The 21,238-nt window shown below is 43.5% G+C and overlaps 1 protein-coding gene across 1 annotated transcript in view; it reads left to right on the forward strand.

Moving 5' to 3' along the window:
* SERPINI1 (serpin family I member 1) overlaps positions 1-19,165 on the forward strand; it is a 97,972-nt gene extending 78,807 nt beyond the window's left edge. Inside the window, exons 7-9 of the mRNA XM_081862701.1 lie at positions 5,099-5,185; positions 7,865-7,954; positions 18,791-19,165. Of these exons, the coding sequence (XP_081718827.1) occupies positions 5,099-5,185; positions 7,865-7,954; positions 18,791-18,867 (254 nt within the window). The 3' untranslated portion in view covers positions 18,868-19,165. The remainder of the gene's footprint in view (positions 1-5,098; positions 5,186-7,864; positions 7,955-18,790) is intronic.
* Positions 19,166-21,238: the final 2,073 nt, after the last annotated feature.

Consider the following 21,238-nt stretch of genomic DNA (forward strand, 5'->3'; position numbering starts at 1 on the left):
ACCTGGTTCCCTGTGAGGGAACCACCAGAAGGCCTTTGAAGCTGGACCTCAATGTCCAAGCTGAACAATGGGGGTGGAGACGCTCCTTCAGGTATACTGGGCCGAAACCGTTTAGGGCTTTAAAGGTCAGCACCAACACTTTGATTTGTGCTCGGAAAGCCAATTTAGACCTTTCAGGACTGGTGTTATATGGTCTCGGCGTTTTTGTTTTTTTAAAAATCCATTTGGATTTCCTGCCTTCCTTCCTTTAACTGGAGGGGTTTCATCTTCTGCAAGCCCTGGTGAACATCGTATTCAGAAACACAGAGAGATCCCCAGCTTTCAGGAAACCTTTAATCATGAGCTGTCTTTAATACAATCAACCAGCTGTATTAATCAGCAATGGGTGACCAGAAAACATGACACAATGTTGCTGTTGTGGTTTTCTTAAGTATTGGACTTTTCCAGCTTGCAGGACAGAATTAAAACACTGGTCCTAAAGCCCCTTATGTGGAGGCAAGTCCCTTTGATTCAAGAATTGGTGTGTGAATGTGTGTCTTTAGAACTGCCACATCAGAGCACATGTGACTGTGCATAAAAGGTAAAGGATCCCTGGATGGTGAAGTCCAGTCAAAGGCGACTATGGGGTTGCAGCGTTCATCTCGCTTTCAGGCCAAGGGAGCAGGCATTTGTCCACAGACAGCTTTCCGGGTCATATATAAAATCAGGAGTAGAATGGGTCAGGCGGAAGCAAAAAAAGCAACAATTCTTTAGCCTGTTGCTAAAACAGCACACCAGTGAATTAAATTGAGCATGTAGGTGATGTAAAAACAAAAGAAATTGCATGTTTCCACTTGGTACATCTGTTGAACCAACAGTAATAATAAAGAGTAGCACATTAGCAAAACGATAGAACAAACTCTCCAGAGGAGAGGAAACGAAAAAAGCTGCTAGACTAAGACTGGATATGTAGGTCATCTGCTTCAATGCTCAAGTGTTCATAACCTTATTATCAATTACCAGAGCCTGTGACTACCTGGAGAGCACAGTCAACGTGTTAACAGTAGGAGTCACCCATGGAACGGAGGGGATCCTAAGTCCCTCTGCTATAGGATTTGAGAGTTGGAAGGGACCTTGGAGGTCCTCCAGCTTAGTTATTCCCACCCTTGGATTCCTAGATGTTCTGGACTACAAGTCCCGTCATCCTTAGCCAGCAGGGCCAATGGTCAGAGGTTTGTCCACCAACATCAAGGGACCCAAGGTGAAAAAAGGCTGCTCTAGTTCAAGCCACTGCTGAGTGCAGGATCTACAATGCAGGTTGCAACTTCAGCAACAATAGGGAACTTGTGGACTGCCAGTTGTTGTTGGACCCCCAACTCCCATCATCTCTTACCATGAACGGTGCTGCCTGGGATTGATAGGAGTTGGAAGCCCAGAACATCTGGAGGCCCACAAATTGCCAGTGTCATACAGCATCCCTGTCCAGCCTCTGCATCATTGTCTCCAGTGAAGAAGAGCCTTTCCAAAACAATCTGTTTACAGTCGTACCTTGGAATCCATTCCCAGAAGTCCGTTCGACTTCCAAAACGTTTGAAAACAAAATGTCAGCTTCTGATTGGCTGAAGGAAGCTCCTGCAGCCAATCAGAAGCTATGGAAGCCCCGCCAGACCTTCGGGCTCTAAAAGAACATTCACAATCCGGATCAATCACTTCAGAGTTTGCAGCGTTCGGGAGCCAAAACGTCCGAGTTTCAGGGCGTTCAACAACCAAGTTATGACTGTACTGTCAAACACCCTGTTTAACAATAGGAAATTTCTCCTGAAGACTTGCTGATAATCTTTTCTCTTCAGCCAGGTGTGGAGAACATTTTATAGCCCATTCCCTTATGGACAGCCCTCTGAGGGCCACATGTCTGTAGTGGGTGGAGCCAGAGGCAAAAGTAGGCAGGACAACAAATGTAGGCTAGTTTCTACTTGTATGCCTCTTTGCAAGGCAAGCAAGAAGCATTATCAGAGTTCAGAGGTGCCCCAATTCCACACAGCATTGGGGGAGCCCCTCGTGCGCATGAGATGTCACCTGTGATGTCATGCACATTGAGAGGAGGCTGCAAGGCCACAAAAAGGCCCAGCCCAACAAGGCCCTTCCACCATCACGGAAAGGCCCAGCCCCTCAAGATTGACAGAAGTTCATCCCTGTACCACCTTACTTTGGGGGGGGGGGGCTAAATTGTCCTCAGCCCCATATAAAGTGTGTCAAGATTTCAAGGACAACTTCCAGCCAAGCAAAAACGATGGCAAGGCCAGTGAGGCATGTGGCCTGGGGAAAGGGCCCAGGGTCAGATAGAGAGCCCTCAATGGTTGATTTCAACCCCTGGCTCTGAAGTTCCCTACTCCTGCCATAAACTGAGAACCAGCAGCTGGGCCACAAGGGAAGCAGGTTTGTCTCCACAACCAGCTTCCCAGAGGCATGTGGTTGCCTGGCCAGTGCCAGCAACAAAACTGTGGCCTCAGTTGCTCTTTGTCTTGATCCAGTAGAGCATTTCTGACCACTTCCACACCTTTATTTAGCTCCTTCAAAGTGCTGATGCAGCGAGCCCTAGGATTGGGCTGTGGAGCACAAAAATCAGCAGCTGCATTGAACCGGCTTTGCATTTCATCCAAGAGACAAATTGTTTTCCTAGAGATTTATACTTTTCCTGCACCTTTACCTTATGAAAACCAGCAGACGAACCTTAAACCCACAGACCTGTTTTTATGCGACCAAATTAACTCCACCGTTTTAAAGATTAAGTTGTTTATAGAGGAACGTTGAGCATTAAGCATAGAGAAGATTAATGGGCTCCACAGCAGGGCTGTTAATTTTTCTGTGTGAGTAACAGAGGCATCCCAGGTGGTGGCGGAAAGGTTTGCTCACAGTTGGGTTTTATTGAATTAAGCACCCAGCAATAATTTCAAAGTACCATCTTTAAATTACTTAAGAGCTCTGGCTTGATGTGGTAAATGCAGTGCTTCATTTATTTTTGTTTCTCACAAAGGCTACTTTCCCCCTTTTCTAATTATTAACAGGGTGAGAAAACAAAAATGAAATGCATGATTTTCCTCTCAGTCGTTTCTCCTCTAAGCGGGCTCAGGCATGCAAAACATGAGTGTATAAAATTGCCATTTTGATGCTCAGGCTGTTTTCCCAGTTTAGGGTCTGATGGGCAAATGTTTTGGTCTCATTTGTGTTCACGCTGATGATTTGGGTTATGGGTGTCTGTTCAGCACACCTGGTTAAAAGAATTAGGCGACAGTGATGGAATAGACATTCTGCCTTCAATCCTGGAGAGCCACTTCCCATCAGAGTAGAAGTTACTGGGCTAAAGGAATCATTGAATTGACTTGACATCAGTGCAACATGCTCCATGGAGTTGCCCTTGAAGAGAGATTGATTGTTAAACCTACAGCTTTAGATGTATGGTGTAAATGTGGGCAGAGACAGAGAGCAAGTGCCTTTGGAGAGATCTGATGTGAGAGTGGTGGATTGCTGGGGGTATTTTAGCTTAGCTTCCTCCACCTGCACCCAACCTGTATATCTGTAAATAAGGTAAAAGTAAAAAGGTAAGGGAACCCTGGATGGTTAAGTCCAGTCAAAGACGACTATGGGGTTGCAGCGCTCATCTCACTTCAGGCCGAGGGAGCTGGCGTTTGTTCACAGACAGCTTTCCAGGTCATGTGGCCAGCATGACTAAACTGCTTTTGGCGCAATGGAACACCATGACAGAAGCCAGAGTGCATGGAAACCCCGTTTACCTTCCCACCACAGTGGTACCTATTTATCTGCTTGCACTGGTGTGCTTTCAAAACTGCTACGTGGGCAGCAGCTGGGACCAAGCAACAGGAGCTCACCCCGTCGCAGGGATTCAAACTGCCAAACTTCTGATCGGCAAGCCCAAGAGGCTCAGTGGTTTAGACCACAGTGCCACGTCATCTGTAAATAAATTCAAACAGTACACATACTAAATCTCTGACGGTCTCTCTCAAGGGAAAGCAAAGTTCACAAGGTATCCCCTGAGAATTGTGATCACTAGGAGAAATGGGGAGAGCATAAGCTAGTGAAGTGATCTAATTTGCACCTCCTGGAGCAATAACCGGATTAGAGTATAATTATCGTTTGCATTTTGCACTTCTCTGAATTTTGCGATACAATCTAGGCTCAAAAATGGACCAAAACCCATTGGGTTTTTTTTAAAAAAGTGTGCATTCTAGGATAAAATACACTTATAAATGTGTACATTGAGATAAAATACACACTTTGATGAAATGTACATACTTAAATATATATTTAAATATGAAATAACCTTTCACACATCCCTGATGCTATTTTATTAAATGAAGTATGGACACACACACACACACAGAGAGAGAGAGAGAGAGAGAGAGAGAGAGAGTTGGAAATTGCTAATAGCTTTGCAGGGGAAAGGAACATTTGAAACAAATGCAAGGTTTTAAAAGAAGGTAGTATAGATATGATTTTAGTAATTAATTTTGCAAATAAGATGGATTAATCTTAAGACTTTATATTATTATACCAAGCCCAAGAACTGCAAAATAAATCACTGGTTATTTTATTTCTGTTTCTTTTTTTCCACATATTTAATGTTTCATTGGTATGTGGGTGTTTTGAGCACACTGATAAAAAAATTAAGAGGAGGTCAGTTTGGCTGTGAACCTAGGGTTTCCTAAAAAGTAAGCTGCATACATAAATGTGTGTATCAGTGGAAATAACACACAATTGCATTGCATTAGGCATACATTCAACAAAATTGTGTACAAAATGTGTATATTCAGAGAAATCCACACAAGTGCATGCAGATTTGTGTATATCAATGGTACATGCATGGGCCGTGCTTCAGAGAAGAGGTTTAGGGTCGGCACAGATGGAAAGAGGTGAGCCCAGTTGTCTAGAAGATGAAGTATGTACAATCCCTGATACATACCAAACACACACATACAAAAATAAAACTGCAAAGTGATGCTGAAATGGAGTGAACGAAGCCTGAGACTGGAGAAAATGAGAAACTGACACATACACCCATCCCTGCTTTTCCTTTGCCCTTCATTTCTCCTTTCTCTTCCAGACAACAAAGAACTTCACCTTTCAAAAGCAGTTCACAAGTCTATCTTCGAAGTGAATGAAGAAGGCTCAGAAGCTGCCGCTGCCTCAGGTTTGCACCTCCTCAAACTATTGACTCAGTTACAGGAACCACCGCTATGCATCGGCAGGGTATACTGACTTGGAGCATAAGATGGGAGTTTAAAAGTTCTGGGTTCAGATTATAGCTCAGCCATGAGCTTGCTTGAATAGCTTTAAGCTACCACCTCCACCTTACTTCCTGATCTGTTGTATGGGATAATGACATGAGTGTAACTTGCTCAGAGAATCCTTGAGACCTTGTGGGCTTGGCCATTGTGAGAAGCAGAATGCTGGACTAGACAGCAGGGTGTTGCAGCAGAACAAGCCAGATAGCAAATCATGCCAGCACAAGTCTTTTGCATAGCTCAGTTGGCTAGAGCGTGGTGCTGATAACACCAAGGTCACAGGTTTGATCCCCATATGAGACAGCTGCATATTCCTGCATCGCAGGGCATTGGATTAGATAAGCCTCAAGGTCCCTTCCATGCCTACAATTCTATGATTTTAAGGTCAACCCTGGATTGGGTTGAGGCAGCCTCACTGGGTCCACCCAGAGTGATCTGGGGCTGTTGAAAGGGAGAGCAGTCTGGCAGTGGAGATTTGGCATGGAGGAGAAGCTTAGGCAAGCTGTGTCACAGTCCGGTTCACGGGCGGTCGAAGTCCTGGCTGAGGACGTCGGGACGAGGGGCAAGATGGCGGTTGGGAGCAGGAACAAGAGTCCAGAAGTCAGGGGTCCGAGAGTCAGGAAGCAAGGAGTCACAAAGTCAAGGGTTCAAGGATCAAGAAGATGGGGGGTCAGGAAACTGAGGTCCAAGGATCAGGAAGCAAGAAGCCAAACGCAGCAAGGCAGGGAACGTGTTGCTGTGGCAAAGAGCCGAAGGGAAATGCTGACCTTATATCCCTTCCCGGCTCTTGCCACCAGGTGCAGTGAGTTACCAATCAGCCTCACCTGTGTGGCCGCGCCTTGTCTCTCCAGAACAAACTTAGGAAGGCCCCAGTCCTGTGAAGTCCTACTGGTCACAGGGCCTAGCTCCTGCACACACTCCTGACAAGCTGTGTGTCTCCTTCTTCCTGCCCCCAACTATGTGGTCAATTAGGGTTTTAAACGTGCAGTGAAGAGGCAGCAGGGAGAAGTGTCAGATGAGGCCCTAAATCATCAGAGGACCCCTGCACAGCACTACTGGACATTAGATAGTGGTCTGAGAGCTATTCATAAAGTTGGAACCTGTGTTCTGTTGCTGCTGTATAGCAAAATGTTGAATTGGAGTCAGAACTTTTTGTTTCCAAGTAAGCTGGAAATAGTGCGAGAATTCAGTTGCATTTGGATAAAGGCATTGTATATGAATAAAGAAGTGGGGGGGGGGGCAGCTTTCTAACTGTTATGGAAGGACTAGATGGTAGAGCTGTTTGCTTGTCACTTGCAAATATTGGCTTTTCCCACCAGCAAATCATTTCTGTTTCTTCTGTGGTTTGAATTGATCTCCCCAGGTCCAATTTCATTAGGAGAAAAAGAAATAATCTTTGCGGCAAGCCCCCTGCACAGCTATAATTCTGGCTGAAAAACTACATTCCCCAAACTGTTCCAAGTGAGGATTACTCTCATGCCTGGGCATGCATGGACATTTTATTTACTCAGGTTTATTGTTGCTGGGGGGTTTTTCACGTATCAACGCAATAAAAGTTAAAAAGTTAATGAAACCCTTGGAAAATGCAAAGCTCAAGGGAGCAGTCATAAAAGATTTCCAAATTTTATTAAGATCAACCCCTGCCTCTCTACTAATATGTTTGGCCTACAGTGTTCCTTTCATGTCCTGGGTGTTAAAAATCAAATCTGCTGCTGCTCTGGTTTCACCAGAAGCGGCTTAGTCATGCTGGCCACATGATTCGGAAAAACTGTCTGCGGACAAACGCTGGCTTCCTCGGCCTGTTAAGCGAGCTGAGCGCCGCAACCCCAGAGTCATCTGTGACTGGACTTAACTGTCAGGAGTCCTTTTAGTATCACATCTGCACCAACTCCTAAAGAAGAATCTTGTCTCTTGCTGAGGGTAAACACTGCACACAAAGTGTTGTGATCATTTCCAACCATAAGCCCACAAGTCCTATGCGCACTTAATGTCTGTAATCAGAGTAAGTTAACAAAAGTTTTGCAATAACCTATTCAAGAGCTTGCATTCCTTTGGGGCCCAAATGTTTGATTTCAAGGAAGGCCAGAGCAAGTTGCAGGAAATGACCATAGTCCGATAGATCCAAGAGTGAATGGGTCTCCACGTTCGCCCAATGCGTTCTGCCACTGCTTAGCATGTGGGTGGCAGGACTGTCGAACACAATGCATTTCCTAGGTTGAAAGGGAATGGCCATCATAACTCTCTCTCTCAAAGTTCTGCCTCTTTTTGTAAGTTATAAGCCGTTCCCCCAGCAGTGAGAAATAAATGGCGCCACTGCCAGTTGTTAATCATTCCCAGAGCATAACTCAGCACATCCATTTCTTTGCAAGTCTCTTTTCATTTGAAGATGAGATTGCTAGCTGTGTGTCTTGTTGACAGCCTGTGCTTGCATAGAAGAGTTGTGGTGTGTGTTTCTTCAGATTTGCCATTTTGCGCTGTCTTTACATGTGTCCTTAATGGTGCGACACAGAAGAAGAGCGGGTGATTGTAATACGAGGACATTGGTGGGATATTTCAAAGGTTGCCCCTTTGTCGTCTCTCCCCAGGAATGATAGCCATAAGCAGGATGGCCGTGCTGTACCCCCAAGTTATAGTGGATCATCCTTTTTTCTTTGTGGTCAGGAACAGAAGAACAGGTGAGTGCATTCATCTCTTTTTTGAGTTCTTGTTACTCCTGTTGAATCCTCACCAGAATATTAAGAAGCTGCCTAAAGCCAGGTGAGATTATTTAACCAGATATCCCAGTATTATGATCCTTGCTCTGACGGGTGGGCCCTGTATGTTCGTAGAATAATAGAACTGTGGAGTTGGAATGGAGAGATGACTCCAAGAGTCATCCAGTCCAGTCCCCTGAAATTCAGGAATCACAGAGGAGGGATCCCTGACAGGTGGCCATCCAACGTCTTTTTAAACACCTCCATTGAACCAGAGTCCACCACCATAGTCCATTCCACTATCAGACAGCTCTTACCTTCAGAAAGTTGTCATTTGACGGCTCCTAATAAATATGACAAGGGACGCGGGTGGCGCTGTGGGTTAAACCACAGAGCCTAGGACTTGATGATCAGAAGGTCAGTGGTTTGAATCCCCGCAACAGGGTGAGCTCCCATTGCTCGGTCCCTGCTCCTGCCAACCTAGCAGTTCGAAAGAAGGTCAAAGTGCAAGTAGATAAATAGGTACCGCTCTGGCGGGAAGGTAAACGGCGTTTCCGTGCGCTGCTCTGGTTTGCCAGAAGGGGCTTAGTCATGCTGGCCACATGACCCGGAAGCTGTACGCCGGCTCCCTCAGCCAGTAAAGCGAGATGAGCGCCGCAACCCCAGAGTCTGTCATGACTGGACCAAATGGTCAGGGGTCCCTTTACCTTTACCTAATAAATATGACATGATGATCACCTCCTCCCACATAGGCATGCCCAAACCTTAAGATCATTTTCAGATGCCCTGATATTAGCATTGCACCAAGTGAAGTGGGGCAGGTTGCCACCTAGAAGAGGGCCTTTTCAGGAGTGGCCCTGTAGCTATAGAATAGCCTCCCTAGAGAGGCTTGTCTGGCACTTTCTCTATGGTCTTTTCATCATCAGTTGAATAAGACTTTGTTATTCACCCAGATTTCTTAACTGTGGCTCAAACTAACATTGGGTTGTTGTGACCTAGGGCAGTTTAATTTGGGTTGTAAAAGTGCATATGCGCTCTCCATTTGCAAGAAAAGTTACTTGCTTTTTTTAAAAAAAAAAAAAATGCTTAGTATTATTTCCAGTTATTAACACCTTGTATTTTTAGCATCGTCACAAACAAGACAATGTACAAAATATTAATAACTGAAGCTGTCACTATTTTTTTTTTTTAAGCCACTCGGTGTATAATTATTGATGAGCGTTTATATACATTTAATTAATTATAATGATGGGGTTTTCTGACTTGTTCTCCTCCAGCAGAACATGCAATTTGTCATGCTGGTGCAAGCCTCCTAAATATAGGCTGAGCTTGCAGTTCTGTAATGAGTGTCTTGAGTGCCATCGTGGCCTCCCAGAAGCAAATGGGCTCTCCAGTCCCCTGTACACACATCCCAAAAGACAATTGTTCCTGCTCCTGCTCCTGCTTCTCTCAACACATCTGTTTCGGGGGATGGCGGCAGGGGAAATAATATATGAAAGGCTGTAGGACAATTTAAACTTCTAATTGCTGCTTTTCATTTATTTATTTTATTTTTAAAAATGTATATATTGCTTTTCATTGTCAAGGTCTCAAAGCAGCTTATAGTGATAAAAAAAAAATTAAACAATTTGAAAACAAAGATGAAAGCTCCAAAACAGAGAGACCTCGGAAAGTTAAAATGTCAACAGAAACCATCAGGATTTATTTATTTTTAAAATATTTTTATTGGAAATTTTATTTACAACATAACATAAACCCCCCACCCCCTCATACAGAAATCTACCCTCAATAAACATGAACATAACATACAATGGGCATAACATACAACAATACAAACAACCAAATAAAAGACTTCCTTTATCCTGTATCTGGCCTCCTTATTTACTTCTTATAAACTGTTTCCTCTATGAATAATTATTAAGAGTTTTCTTATTATAACTTAAATATCCTCAAAGTCTCCTACAGACATTAATCAAAACAAATCCAGGTATGTATTTTAGGGCACTGTTTTGTGAAGTATTCTCTGCATTTCCCCCATGCTTTTTGAAACTCTTGTTTGAAACACCAGAGAAGCATTTGTGATGGCAGAGGCCTCTTGAAATAAAAGCAGGTTTAAAGCAGGTATCTGAAACTCAACAAGACTAGTGCCTGTCTGACTTCTAGTGGGAGGCTGTTCCACAGGCTTGGACCCTCAGCACTAGAAGCATGACTTCTCATTAGCATGAGTCGTGCTTCCGTTCCATGGGGGAGCGCTATCGTGCCCCTCCAGACAATCTCTGCTGTATAGCTCAATTGGTTGGAGCATGGTGCTGATAGTAGCAAGGTTGCAGCTTCATCCCCCTACGGGGCTGCTGCGTATTCCTGCATTGCAGGGGTTGGACTAAATCAGGCATAGGCAAACTCGGCCCTCCAGATGTTTGGGGACTACGACTCCCATCATCCCTAGCTAACAGGACCAGTGGTCAGGGATGATGGGAACTGTAGTCTCAAAACCGTCTGGAGGGCCGAGTTTGCCTATGCCTGGACTAGATGATCCTTCCACCTCTACAATTCAGTGATTCTCTGATCTCAACGACTGGCTTGATGTTTCCCCCCAGCAGCAGCAGCAGCAAAAAACAACACCACACCCTGATAGTGTATATAGAACTCATTTATTTGTATAAAATAGAATTACTTGTGGGAATCCATTCTTAGGATGGTGAGAGCCACTGCCAGTTTGCAAGAGCGAGCCAGCGTTTTGACTCCCTTGTGGCCTAGCTTGAAAGACGCATGCAGCTGTCCTCCTTTCATCCAGTATCAGAGGCGGTTTGCTTCTGAAAATGAGTTTTTGGGAACTGCAAGTGCGGGGAGTGCCATTGTGCTCGTGTCCTGCTTTGAGGCTTCCCATTGGCTACTTGTGAGGACAGAATGCTGGACTAGACAGACCTCTGATCTGAACCAGCAGAGCCGCTCTTATGTTCTCATAATATGCTGCACTTTTTGAGTCTTATCCCACTCGTCAGTATTGCAGCAGAATACTAAAACTTTGAACCGAGAGTACCCAGTCCACCAGTATGATCAGTTATTCATGTGTTGGACAGGAGTGGTGAGAATTGCCTGCTATCTAACAAAACAGATTGATTTAAGAGCATATGGAGTTTTCTTCGCCTGTAGTCTTGGGAAGAAGCAACAGCCGAATGGTGGAGCGCAGGCTTTGCATTCAGGATGTTTCAGATTCAATCCCCAACAGTGCCAATTAAAATTGCAGCATTGGGTAGCAGGACTGGGGTAAGATCTGTTCTGCACACGACTCAGGAGAACTGCTAGGCAAGATGGACCAGTGGTCTGAGCAAGACAGCTTTGTATGTTTCCCTAGCGAATGATGCAATGATACCTACGTAGTGACCAATCCGTGTTTCCCACATAAAATCAAAGGAAGCCTGCTGAGATTCCTGCATTGCAGGGGATTGAAAGAGATGAGCATTGGGGTCCCTTCTGAATCTACAATTCTGTGATTCTGTGTCCATGTTACACTTTGCCCATTTTAGCCCTTTTGCAAATATTATGTCCATTGCACATGTCCTAGAGATTGAATTGATGGGTCTGGTGGATGGGATCAACACTTCCCTCTACTCCAGGCATAGGCAAACTCGGCCCTCCAGATGTTTTGGGACTACAACTCCCATGATCCCTAGCTAACAGGACCAGTAGTCGGGGATGATGGGAATTGTAGTCCCAAAACATCTGGAGGGCTGAGTTTGCCTATGCCTGCTCTAGTCATAGCCTTATCCAAACCAGTCCATAATTGGGTTGTTTTGTGCCTATTGTAGTGTTCGGCATCTTTTTTTAAAAATCCACTTCTCAAACAAACAAATGTGGTTTGTTTGCAGCTGGCCTTACAGAAAGATGTGGTGCAATACAGTATAAATTTTAAAACAGAGTGCATCAGCCTCAAATTTTTACAAATTCCGATAGTTGTGGGAAACTATCTGTTAACTTTCCAGCAGCTCCCCTACATCTCTCATCGGTTATGAAATTAAGCCATAAAAGAAGACCAGATAATTGAGCAATTCTCCGCCTACCGGATGCATAGTTCTCTAGTGGATGGAGAATTCTTCTATCCGACATGCGGAGTGGGAAGAAATTTGACTCATTCTGCATTTAAAGTTACAGATAGGTAGCCGTGTTGGTCTGCCATAGTCAAAACAAAAAATTTCTTCCAGTAGCACCTTAAAGACCAACTAAGTTAGTTCTAGGTATGAGCTTTCGTGTGCATGCACACTTCTTCAGATACACTGAAACAGAAGTCTTGTGATTCCTGATGTCAGATTTATGTCCGTTTATCCTTTGGCGTAAGGTTTGGCCTGTTTGTCCAATATAGAGAGCTGAAGGACACTGCTGGCATTTGATGGCATACACAATGTTAGACGATGAGCAATTAAATAGTCCCGAGATGGTATGTGTGATGTTGTTGGGGCCAGTAATGGTGTTGTTTAGATCTCTGATCTACAACCTCTCCTGGACAATGACAGTTCTCTTTCTCAAGCTCTGGGAGGAAGACCTTTCATTGCCTACAGACAGACACCCAATCTTAAACAACTCCTAACCCACAATAATACTACAACCAGACTTAACACGGACACTGAATTTCAATCCGGTGGTCCATAACCTTTCCCAGTCCTCAAACATAATGTTATGTCCAATATCCTGTGCCCACTTTATCATGGCGGATTTGACTGTCTCATCCTGTGTATTCCATTTAAGCAGCAAGTTATACATTCTTGATAGTAATTTGTCTTTAGGTTCTAACAATTCTGTCTCTAATTTCGATTTTTCCACCTGAAACCCAACCTTTTTATCTGTTTTGAAAACTTCCCGAATTTGAGCATAATGCAACCAATCTCGCACCTTGCTTTTTACATTTTCAAAACTCTGCAGCTTCCAATTGTCACCATCTTTTTCAATTAATTCTCAATATTTTGGCCAGTAGGCCTCCATGTTAAGTCTCTTACGTGCCTTGGCCTCTGCCGGTGAAAGCCACCTTGGTGTTTTGCTCTCCAATAAGTCTTTATATTTTGTCCAGACCATAAAAATTGCTCTTCTAACAATATGATTTTTGAACATTTTATGAACTTTAACCTTGTCGTACCACAAATACGCATGCCACCCAAAAGCGTTATCAAACCCTTCCAGATCTAGGACATCAGTGTTCTCTAACAAAAGCCAATCTTTCATCCAGCAGAAGGCTGTAGATTCATAATATAACCTCAAGTCTGGCAGGGCAAATCCCCCCCTTTCTTTCGCATCTGTTAGTATTTTAAACTTAATTCGGGGCTTTTTGCCCTGCCAAACAAACTTAGAGATATCCTTCTGCCACTTTCCAAAACATACCACTTTGTCCACAAACAGGATGTTTCAGATTCAATCCCCAACAGTGCCAATTAAAATTGCAGCATTGGGTAGCAGGACTGGGGTAAGATCTGTTCTGCACACGACTCAGGAGAACTGCTAGGCAAGATGGACCAGTGGTCTGAGCAAGACAGCTTTGTATGTTTCCCTAGCGAATGATGCAATGATACCTACGTAGTGACCAATCCGTGTTTCCCACATAAAATCAAAGGAAGCCTGCTGAGATTCCTGCATTGCAGGGGATTGAAAGAGATGAGCATTGGGGTCCCTTCTGAATCTACAATTCTGTGATTCTGTGTCCATGTTACACTTTGCCCATTTTAGCCCTTTTGCAAATATTATGTCCATTGCACATGTCCTAGAGATTGAATTGATGGGTCTGGTGGATGGGATCAACACTTCCCTCTACTCCAGGCATAGGCAAACTCGGCCCTCCAGATGTTTTGGGACTACAACTCCCATGATCCCTAGCTAACAGGACCAGTAGTCGGGGATGATGGGAATTGTAGTCCCAAAACATCTGGAGGGCTGAGTTTGCCTATGCCTGCTCTAGTCATAGCCTTATCCAAACCAGTCCATAATTGGGTTGTTTTGTGCCTATTGTAGTGTTCGGCATCTTTTTTTAAAAATCCACTTCTCAAACAAACAAATGTGGTTTGTTTGCAGCTGGCCTTACAGAAAGATGTGGTGCAATACAGTATAAATTTTAAAACAGAGTGCATCAGCCTCAAATTTTTACAAATTCCGATAGTTGTGGGAAACTATCTGTTAACTTTCCAGCAGCTCCCCTACATCTCTCATCGGTTATGAAATTAAGCCATAAAAGAAGACCAGATAATTGAGCAATTCTCCGCCTACCGGATGCATAGTTCTCTAGTGGATGGAGAATTCTTCTATCCGACATGCGGAGTGGGAAGAAATTTGACTCATTCTGCATTTAAAGTTACAGATAGGTAGCCGTGTTGGTCTGCCATAGTCAAAACAAAAAATTTCTTCCAGTAGCACCTTAAAGACCAACTAAGTTAGTTCTAGGTATGAGCTTTCGTGTGCATGCACACTTCTTCAGATACACTGAAACAGAAGTCTTGTGATTCCTGATGTCAGATTTATGTCCGTTTATCCTTTGGCGTAAGGTTTGGCCTGTTTGTCCAATATAGAGAGCTGAAGGACACTGCTGGCATTTGATGGCATACACAATGTTAGACGATGAGCAATTAAATAGTCCCGAGATGGTATGTGTGATGTTGTTGGGGCCAGTAATGGTGTTGTTTAGATCTCTGATCTACAACCTCTCCTGGACAATGACAGTTCTCTTTCTCAAGCTCTGGGAGGAAGACCTTTCATTGCCTACAGACAGACACCCAATCTTAAACAACTCCTAACCCACAATAATACTACAACCAGACTTAACACGGACACTGAATTTCAATCCGGTGGTCCATAACCTTTCCCAGTCCTCAAACATAATGTTATGTCCAATATCCTGTGCCCACTTTATCATGGCGGATTTGACTGTCTCATCCTGTGTATTCCATTTAAGCAGCAAGTTATACATTCTTGATAGTAATTTGTCTTTAGGTTCTAACAATTCTGTCTCTAATTTCGATTTTTCCACCTGAAACCCAACCTTTTTATCTGTTTTGAAAACTTCCCGAATTTGAGCATAATGCAACCAATCTCGCACCTTGCTTTTTACATTTTCAAAACTCTGCAGCTTCCAATTGTCACCATCTTTTTCAATTAATTCTCAATATTTTGGCCAGTAGGCCTCCATGTTAAGTCTCTTACGTGCCTTGGCCTCTGCCGGTGAAAGCCACCTTGGTGTTTTGCTCTCCAATAAGTCTTTATATTTTGTCCAGACCATAAAAATTGCTCTTCTAACAATATGATTTTTGAACATTTTATGAACTTTAACCTTGTCGTACCACAAATACGCATGCCACCCAAAAGCGTTATCAAACCCTTCCAGATCTAGGACATCAGTGTTCTCTAACAAAAGCCAATCTTTCATCCAGCAGAAGGCTGTAGATTCATAATATAACCTCAAGTCTGGCAGGGCAAATCCCCCCCTTTCTTTCGCATCTGTTAGTATTTTAAACTTAATTCGGGGCTTTTTGCCCTGCCAAACAAACTTAGAGATATCCTTCTGCCACTTTCCAAAACATACCACTTTGTCCACAAACAGGATGTTTCAGATTCAATCCCCAACAGTGCCAATTAAAATTGCAGCATTGGGTAGCAGGACTGGGGTAAGATCTGTTCTGCACACGACTCAGGAGAACTGCTAGGCAAGATGGACCAGTGGTCTGAGCAAGACAGCTTTGTATGTTTCCCTAGCGAATGATGCAATGATACCTACGTAGTGACCAATCCGTGTTTCCCACATAAAATCAAAGGAAGCCTGCTGAGATTCCTGCATTGCAGGGGATTGAAAGAGATGAGCATTGGGGTCCCTTCTGAATCTACAATTCTGTGATTCTGTGTCCATGTTACACTTTGCCCATTTTAGCCCTTTTGCAAATATTATGTCCATTGCACATGTCCTAGAGATTGAATTGATGGGTCTGGTGGATGGGATCAACACTTCCCTCTACTCCAGGCATAGGCAAACTCGGCCCTCCAGATGTTTTGGGACTACAACTCCCATGATCCCTAGCTAACAGGACCAGTAGTCGGGGATGATGGGAATTGTAGTCCCAAAACATCTGGAGGGCTGAGTTTGCCTATGCCTGCTCTAGTCATAGCCTTATCCAAACCAGTCCATAATTGGGTTGTTTTGTGCCTATTGTAGTGTTCGGCATCTTTTTTTAAAAATCCACTTCTCAAACAAACAAATGTGGTTTGTTTGCAGCTGGCCTTACAGAAAGATGTGGTGCAATACAGTATAAATTTTAAAACAGAGTGCATCAGCCTCAAATTTTTACAAATTCCGATAGTTGTGGGAAACTATCTGTTAACTTTCCAGCAGCTCCCCTACATCTCTCATCGGTTATGAAATTAAGCCATAAAAGAAGACCAGATAATTGAGCAATTCTCCGCCTACCGGATGCATAGTTCTCTAGTGGATGGAGAATTCTTCTATCCGACATGCGGAGTGGGAAGAAATTTGACTCATTCTGCATTTAAAGTTACAGATAGGTAGCCGTGTTGGTCTGCCATAGTCAAAACAAAAAATTTCTTCCAGTAGCACCTTAAAGACCAACTAAGTTAGTTCTAGGTATGAGCTTTCGTGTGCATGCACACTTCTTCAGATACACTGAAACAGAAGTCTTGTGATTCCTGATGTCAGATTTATGTCCGTTTATCCTTTGGCGTAAGGTTTGGCCTGTTTGTCCAATATAGAGAGCTGAAGGACACTGCTGGCATTTGATGGCATACACAATGTTAGACGATGAGCAATTAAATAGTCCCGAGATGGTATGTGTGATGTTGTTGGGGCCAGTAATGGTGTTGTTTAGATCTCTGATCTACAACCTCTCCTGGACAATGACAGTTCTCTTTCTCAAGCTCTGGGAGGAAGACCTTTCATTGCCTACAGACAGACACCCAATCTTAAACAACTCCTAACCCACAATAATACTACAACCAGACTTAACACGGACACTGGCACCAGAGCCTGCAATAAACCCAGATGCCAACTTTGCTGCCACATACACCCGGACAACACCTTTACTGGCCCCAACAACATCACACATACCATCTCGGGACTATTTAATTGCTCATCGTCTAAGCTCATACCTAGAACTAACTTAGTTGGTCTTTAAGGTGCTACTGGAAGGAATTTTTTGTTCTGCATTTAAAGGCAACCCTACCTAATTCATGCTTTCTGAAAGGGTATGGAAACCAAAACACAGCCATCCTTTGAAATTCGGACTGCACCAAATTCTGCAGTGCTGTTCTCCAGCCGGGTAATATGTACAAAAATGTACGTGCTAGGATGAAATGTGCATAAAATGCATACGTTGGCAGGGATAGTATACCCAAAATACATAGTTAGGGAAAGTGCTTTGCAGAAATTCACACTAAAATGCTTTCATGGGAACTTTCGAATTTTTTTTTAAAAAAAATGCAGATTGATATAGAGATTTGGGGAACAGAATTTAGGACTAGAAAAATGAGAAACCAGAATGGATAGATTTGCTCACATCCACACAATACCACATATAAAGGGCATGAAGCAGCCAGGGCTCAGCCAGCTGTGCCAAGGTTGGCGTTAATTCCCCAAATTGAGGCGTTCTGGGGGTTTGGCAGGGACAGGACCAGGGGAGAGGGGGCTTGGGGTGAATCCTAAGCCCATTCAGCTCAGCCATGAGACCTGAAGGCTTGTTTAAAGACTTGTTTTGACACTATTTAGGCAGAACAGGAGCGGCAACCCCACCACTGAACAGGGTCTGGTGTAACTTTACACCAGCTTAACTTAGGCAAGCTTGCATTGCGTCAGCTTCTTGTGCATAGGATTGTCCATTTTGTCTGCACAGCTCAGTATTGTCTGACTGGTAGCACCTTTCTGGGGTCTCAAGCAGCAGACATTAACAGCCCCAAGAGACCCCCGGGTATAGGGCGGTATATAAATTCTTTTTTTAAATTACTTTTTTATTCAAAATTAAAACAAAACATATTGTCCAGAAACATACCATCCTTATTTTCCCCCTTTTTTCCTTCCTCCCCTCCCCCCCCCACAGAACCCACCCACCCCCCCGACTTCCCTCAGTTCCAGTCTTTGATTTCTCTAAAAATGCTGTTTTCTGCATGTTACACAGTTGTATAGATCCTCAAACTATTTAGGTAATTATTATCAATAAAAAGTTTGTGAATGTTTATTCAAAACCAGCCAAGGAGTCCAGTTCGCTTTGTTGCGTCTTCAAATACTTTTTAAAGGGTTCCCATTCATCTTTAAAGTCACAGTTATCCTTGTCCCGTAGCTTGTATGTCAGTTTTGCCAGTTCTGCATAGTCCACCAATTTTTCTTGCCATGATTCTTTAGTTGGGGTTTCTTCAGTCTTCCATCCTTGTGCTACCAGAACTCTTGCGGCCGTTGTCGCATACCTGAAGATGTTTTTCAGCTTTTTTGGCAGAACTTTCCCTACAATCCCTAATAAAAATGCTTCAGGTTTTAAAAAAATGTTAAATGGAACATTTTCTTCAATTTGTTATATATCATTTCCCAAAAATTCTTAATTACCTTACAATCCCACCACATATGGGCGGTATATAAATTCAACAAATCAATAAAATGCCAAGGATTGAACTTGGGACCTTTTGCATAAAAAACAGAGACTCTACCACTGAGCTATTTTATCCATGAGTTTTCCAGCCTTGAATCCATACATTTTGAAAGATGCAGCAAACGCCGCCCCCCCCCCCCCGCTTGTCCTCCTTCTGATGCCTTCTCCTCCTTTGTACATCTCTCTCTTTTTCTCTTCCCTTTAGGTACCATCGTTTTCATAGGGAGAGTGATGCACCCAGAAGCGATGAATACAAGTGCTCACGACTTTGAAGAACTGTAATATCCCCACAAGGCTCGCCAAACCCACTCACACACAAAAGAAAATAAGCACACTGAGATTGCAGTCGATGTATTTAAGATTTGCCGTGTGATTTGTTTGTTTCTTTTTTGCATTGTTACATTCGAGGCACGGTTTGAACGGAAGGGAGGGAGGGGGGGAAAGGAAAACCAGCTTCCAGATCTTAACTTCAGCTAGAAATTGCAGACTACGGCTGTGGAAGAAAAGCTTTCAGTATTAAAGTAAATGTCGTCCTTGTGATACCTTGTGTTGGTCCTTTAAAATAAAAACCGTAACCATGTCAGTGGCCGCACTTTCTGTCTCGTTGAACTGTAATGCAGTTGTCCCCAAAGTCTGTACTGCAGTAACTTCCTGTGCTGTGGAGAAACTAATTGGATGCTAGGAGAAATAATTAAAGAAGGGGCACCTGATATTTTGGGGAGCCAAAGGGCCACATTCCCCATTGGCAAGCTCTCTAGGGGCCACATGGCAAGTGTGGGTGTGGCCATGCCATACTCTCTTGCACACACAAACACACACAAATTGTACACAGGCAGATCAGCTGACTGGGTAGTTCTTGCTCCTTTTCAGCTCATCAAATGATCTATTTGATGACTAAGGAAGGGTGCAGTTTTCATTCCCATCAGGGAGCTGCCCCCACCCCAGTCTGTTTTATTGCATTTTTATTTTTATTGCCATCATTGAAATTGGTACGTGCTGAAGTGGGGAAGAAAAATTGATTCAGGTTGCTGAATTGGGAGTTAGCCTGTCCTGTGAGTCCTCCTGTGGGGAGGATTTCAAGGTCAGTGGTCCCCAGAATGTTTTGGGGCATTCTGCAGAGGAGGAGCGGAGCAAATAAGGCCTCGCTTCTGTTGTCCATATTTATTTTTCCCTCAGAATACCGCAGGACAACAGCCTCCTTCATGTGTTGAATGGAGCTGCGTTGTTGCGGTGCAAACACCTTGAAGGTCATGTGACTGCATCGGCCCCTCCCACCACAGGATTCTCAAGTGTGTGCAAGGCCTAATTACATAGGATTTCCTTTGCAGGCGGCCACACCTAATGTTGAAGGGCAGAGCTGGTGATGCCATGGGGCTCAGGATTTCAACCAGCCAAGTTGTACTTAGAGTGGACACATAGAAATTAATGGACATAAGTTAATGATGCCTGTTATTTTCATTAGGTCTACTCTGAGTAGGGCTAACATTGGCTACCACTCTAAAGCTGTTTTGTGCTGTAGCATCACTCTGAGGTTATTCTAATTTAAAACAATAACAGAGCAACCGCTCTTAAATGGTGGGAACTCCACCCACCCACCCAGAATGGCCCTCAGAACAGTGGTATGTCATGATATAGTGTAGTTCTGGAGCATTCAGAGGAAAACCCATAATGGTGGCTGGCAGCAGTGGGGAACCAGAAGATGCTGGTGAGTTTTCTCCACTTTGAAATGACTCGTGGAGAATGCAAAATACAAATCTGGTCTGACTGACCACCTTGTCTTTAGAGTCACCATTCCAGGCTTGTTTCTTTCCCATGAGGAAGCATCCCAAAATCATAGATTAATGCAAAGACCTGGAAAGGGTGTTGGAAACACATCTCTGAAGGAAATTCTTACTCAATCTCAAGGTTAATTTTCCAGGATATAGGATTGATGTGTGCCTGCCATATTAATTCCATATATATATATATGTATATGTATATGTGTATATATATATATATATATATATATATATATATATATATATATTTGCTTTCGTAGATATATATATATATATATTTCTTCAGATTTTAGAATTTTGGGAACTGCTGTAACGTAGTGACGGCTCTGCCAGCTTGAAATTGAGTAGCTGCTCTTGTAAATGGCGAAACTTCATAATCAATACGAGAAAGTTAATAATTTATCAGGTTTTAATGTGGTTCCTTCTTGCAAGCAGATTTACAGGAATTCGTGCGATGCCTTCTGCGACGCTGTGGGTTGCTTGTGAATGTAGCAAATGAGTATTGCAATAGCACTTTGCTTCAGCTGTATAACTAGAACACTGGTCCCAATCCAGGTACAGATTGTTGTGACTAAAAGTGCAACTTTACACATGTATACTCAGAAATCAGTTCCTTAGTGTTCAGAGGAACTTACTCCTAAGTTAACTACATACATGGTTGCAGCCTTAGTCTCGCTGGGTTATATTCAATGAAGTCACCTGATTGGTGCAAGGAAGGACCTCATCCTGCACAGTTTGACTTCTTTTTATTTAGCCCTTAGGAGCAGCTTTGGGGAGGTGCAAGGAAAGGATGAGAGAAAGACCCATTGTGCAATGGGATGAGTTCATTGGATATAGCCCATTGAAAGCAATGGGGCACGTGTTGAAGGCTAACT

This window comes from Podarcis erhardii, assembly GCF_964252035.2.
Source record: "Podarcis erhardii genome assembly, chromosome: 5".
Classification (NCBI taxonomy): Eukaryota; Metazoa; Chordata; class Lepidosauria; order Squamata; family Lacertidae; genus Podarcis; species Podarcis erhardii.